This window comes from Arachis ipaensis, chromosome B03 (assembly GCF_000816755.2).
Source record: "Arachis ipaensis cultivar K30076 chromosome B03, Araip1.1, whole genome shotgun sequence".
Classification (NCBI taxonomy): Eukaryota; Viridiplantae; Streptophyta; class Magnoliopsida; order Fabales; family Fabaceae; genus Arachis; species Arachis ipaensis.
The window spans coordinates 16,896,777-16,900,047 of NC_029787.2; the positions used below are offsets into that span (position 1 = coordinate 16,896,777).

The 3,271-nt window shown below is 36.0% G+C and overlaps 1 protein-coding gene across 1 annotated transcript; it reads left to right on the plus strand.

The window, feature by feature from the left end:
- On the plus strand, positions 836-2,002 carry LOC110269394. The gene is made up of 2 exons (XM_021117191.1): positions 836-1,773; positions 1,856-2,002. Exons 1-2 carry the CDS (start codon positions 1,474-1,476, stop codon positions 2,000-2,002), a joined length of 447 nt encoding a protein of 148 aa, XP_020972850.1. The 5' UTR covers positions 836-1,473.

The following is a 3,271-nucleotide window of genomic DNA, read 5'->3' on the forward strand; positions in this document are numbered from 1 at the left end:
CAGAGACTGTGGAGTATGTAGTTAGCTTAGGTTCTTGATATGCTTGTTGATTTAAGTTTGGCGCGGGAAAGGTCAGAAATATTTGGGATCGTGATTATATAGTAGTCAATTTTAAATCTTTTTTGTCCCTTTCCGTGTGGACCATGTGCATGCAACGTGACGTATACTGGCAACTCATTGTTGAAAATGGGTTGACATTTGTTGGATGGTTACTTTAATAGTATATTGGATGGTTATTCTTCAATTTTTTATGCTAGTGTCATCATTTTTTACTTATTGCTGTGTTCTTATTGCCACTGCAAGCAAAGAATTAGCTGAAAAGTGTTGTTATTGGTTTGTGATAAAGTTAATCAAATTTTCATAACATGCCTGGATAGTTAGATTTTTAGGCCCGAAAGATAAAATTGCATTTAGGACACTCTAACAAGGGATTATATGCTGTATGGATCTAAGGATATGTTTGATGCAGTTGAGGTGCAACTTATGTGGTATGCTGTTTTGTGCAAAGTAAATGTGATTATGGGTTAATTTAATGTATTTTACATTAGTTTCTAATATTGCCATCATTGTTAATAGAGTTGGATGTTTGCCTTGATAGGGAATTAGATGTTTGGATTACGTATTTGATCATATGTATTCATGAGTTAGTTTTTAAATCTCATTTAGGGATGGTGGCAAAAGGGAAATTGTGAGGTTTGATCTTTATATGAAATAGGCTATAATCTTTCTGGCCTGGATACATATGTATGATATTGTTGTGCCGTATAGTGTCCAATGCTTTAGTTTACATCAATTGCAATGTAATATAATGCTATTATTTACCTTATTTGGTTGCAGTTTTCCAGCCTTTTTCTGTAAGACTTTACGACTTAGGTTGCCGGCTGAATATTGTGTGGGTAAATTAGCACGGTGCTCAACCAAACTATTCCCTAAACCGGCTGACGACACACTCAGATGGGTAAAAAGGTATCCCATTGGTTAGATGAATAATTGAACATACTTGGTTATTTTTTAGGAAAATATGCTGATCCTTTTTTGTTTTGGTCAACAGAAACTAGTTGAGATGCGATACTCACCCTGCTACATTAACAACTTATTTACCCATTTCGAACGACATAATGAGCAGGCTAAGTTAGCGGAGATTGAGGACATTGGGTTTGACTACCTACGCCGGGTACCACAATGGCATGTGAAGCAGAGCATCATGCTCCAATTAGCCAGGGCCTTTGACGTGGAGACAAACACTCTGAGGGTCGACGCCGGGGATATTCGCATTACCGCCGAACTTATCGGCAATGTATTCGGCATACCTTCGCAAGGTGAGTGTAAATTATGTAAGTTGTAAATATCCCGGTTCGTGGTTATGCTTTTTCCCATGTTGACATGTACTGATCGTGGTAAACTGTTTCGTTTCGCGCAAGTGATCCAATACCGGTATATCAAAAAAAAAAAGAATCGCATTTGGCAATAAAGATGCAATTTCAGAAGAAAACTACAACCCAGTTGCGGGACTTTCTCTTTGCCTGTCCGATGGAGACCGAGCAAGAAAGGCTGAGCTTTAGAAGATACTTTATCATGATTGTTTTGAAGATGTTTCTTAACCCTACAAGCCAGCAGACTGTTTCTGCATGGCACATCCCTCCGATATTGGACGTATCTAACCCTAGAAGATTTCATTGGCCATATCAGATACTAAAGTGGCTGCGAGATGCGATACGGAAATTCCAAGACGAGAACCGGGAAACATGCGGCGGGTGCATGTTTGTGTTGCTGGTATTGCAAATAAATTACTTAACTTTAATAACGATCTATGGCTTTATGTTTAAGTCCTAATATTCAAGCTACTTGTGTATAGGTTTTGTACTTTCACCGCTTAAAGCATGGTCCGTTGCATGCATGTCGTGTACCCGAGCCTTGGATTGTTGAATGGACCACTAATGAACTTGACAAGAAGGCCAGCCATGTTATCTCACAGATACAATCTCTACTAATCTCTTTTTAACAATACAGTGGAACATATATGCAAATGGAGGTTCACGGTGATGTTTTTCATCTATTTGTTGTCCCATGCTGATAACACAGGGTTGCATAGTCAACAATGAAAGAAAAAAGAAAAAAAAAAAGGAGAAAACAGACTCCAAATGAAGCAGTTATCGAGAAGATAAGGAGTAAAAGGCCCCGCAGGGACGCTGACCAATCACCGACTACCAAAGGCAGTACTACATCTCAGCCAATCTATAAGGAGTCAGATAAGGTGATCTGCTTTATATATGATAGATGGTTGATTCTTACCATGTATTTTGCATTCACAATTTTTTAAAATTACTTCAGAATGTGGCTGCATGGTTGGTTTTGATGTATGGTGTTTATGAATGAAAATTTCGGAGTGCTGACTTTAGTGACCGTGAATCTATTTACATGGTTTTATTTTTAATGCTTGTTTGAATACATTATGTTAAGTTCTTGTTTCGGTTGAGTTTGGAAATTAAACAGATGCAGCTAACATGCTCAACTTAGGTTCTGATCTGAACTAGTTTGGTAATCTACATGGCTTTTTATGTTTGGAAAAATTTATTTATGCGGATGCCAAGTTGATGTAGTGTGTGAAAATAGTTTTCATTGATGATTGGTGTGGTTGAATGTTATGGTATTATAGCGATTGCTTGTTTGAACACATTTGTTTTGTTTATACTTGATAATTTCTTAGTTCGGTTGAGTTTGGTAATTAAACAGATGCAGCTAACATGCTCGACTGAGGTTCTGATCTGAACTAGATATATAACCTATGAGTTATTATTTTCCATGGCTGTTCGTGTGTGAAATAGTTGATTTATGCGGCTGCCAAGTTGATGGATTGTCTTAAATTAGTTTTAGAGCATTGTTAAGTATAAGTGAATTAATTAGATAATCACGGTTAATCAATAACAGGGTGCATCTACTTTTATTTGTTTGGTTCGGGAATTAGGGAAAAAGACAAAAAAAGAAAAAGCAAAAAAATTACGTTGACTATTTATACCTTTTGCCAACTTGTTTTGACAAAGTGTGAAAAGGGAAAAAAAGGACAATTCATGTGCAGACACAATTACAAGATACAAAAGTACTTTAAATTTTGTTTTGATCGTGCATTATTATTATTGTAAAGTAAAAATGACGATTGTTTTGGCACCATTTATTTGCTACCTAGCTACTATGATATATACTTTCACTATTACATTACAAAATTAATATTTTTTAATAAATAATTTTTTACTTATTATAATATAATTATGAA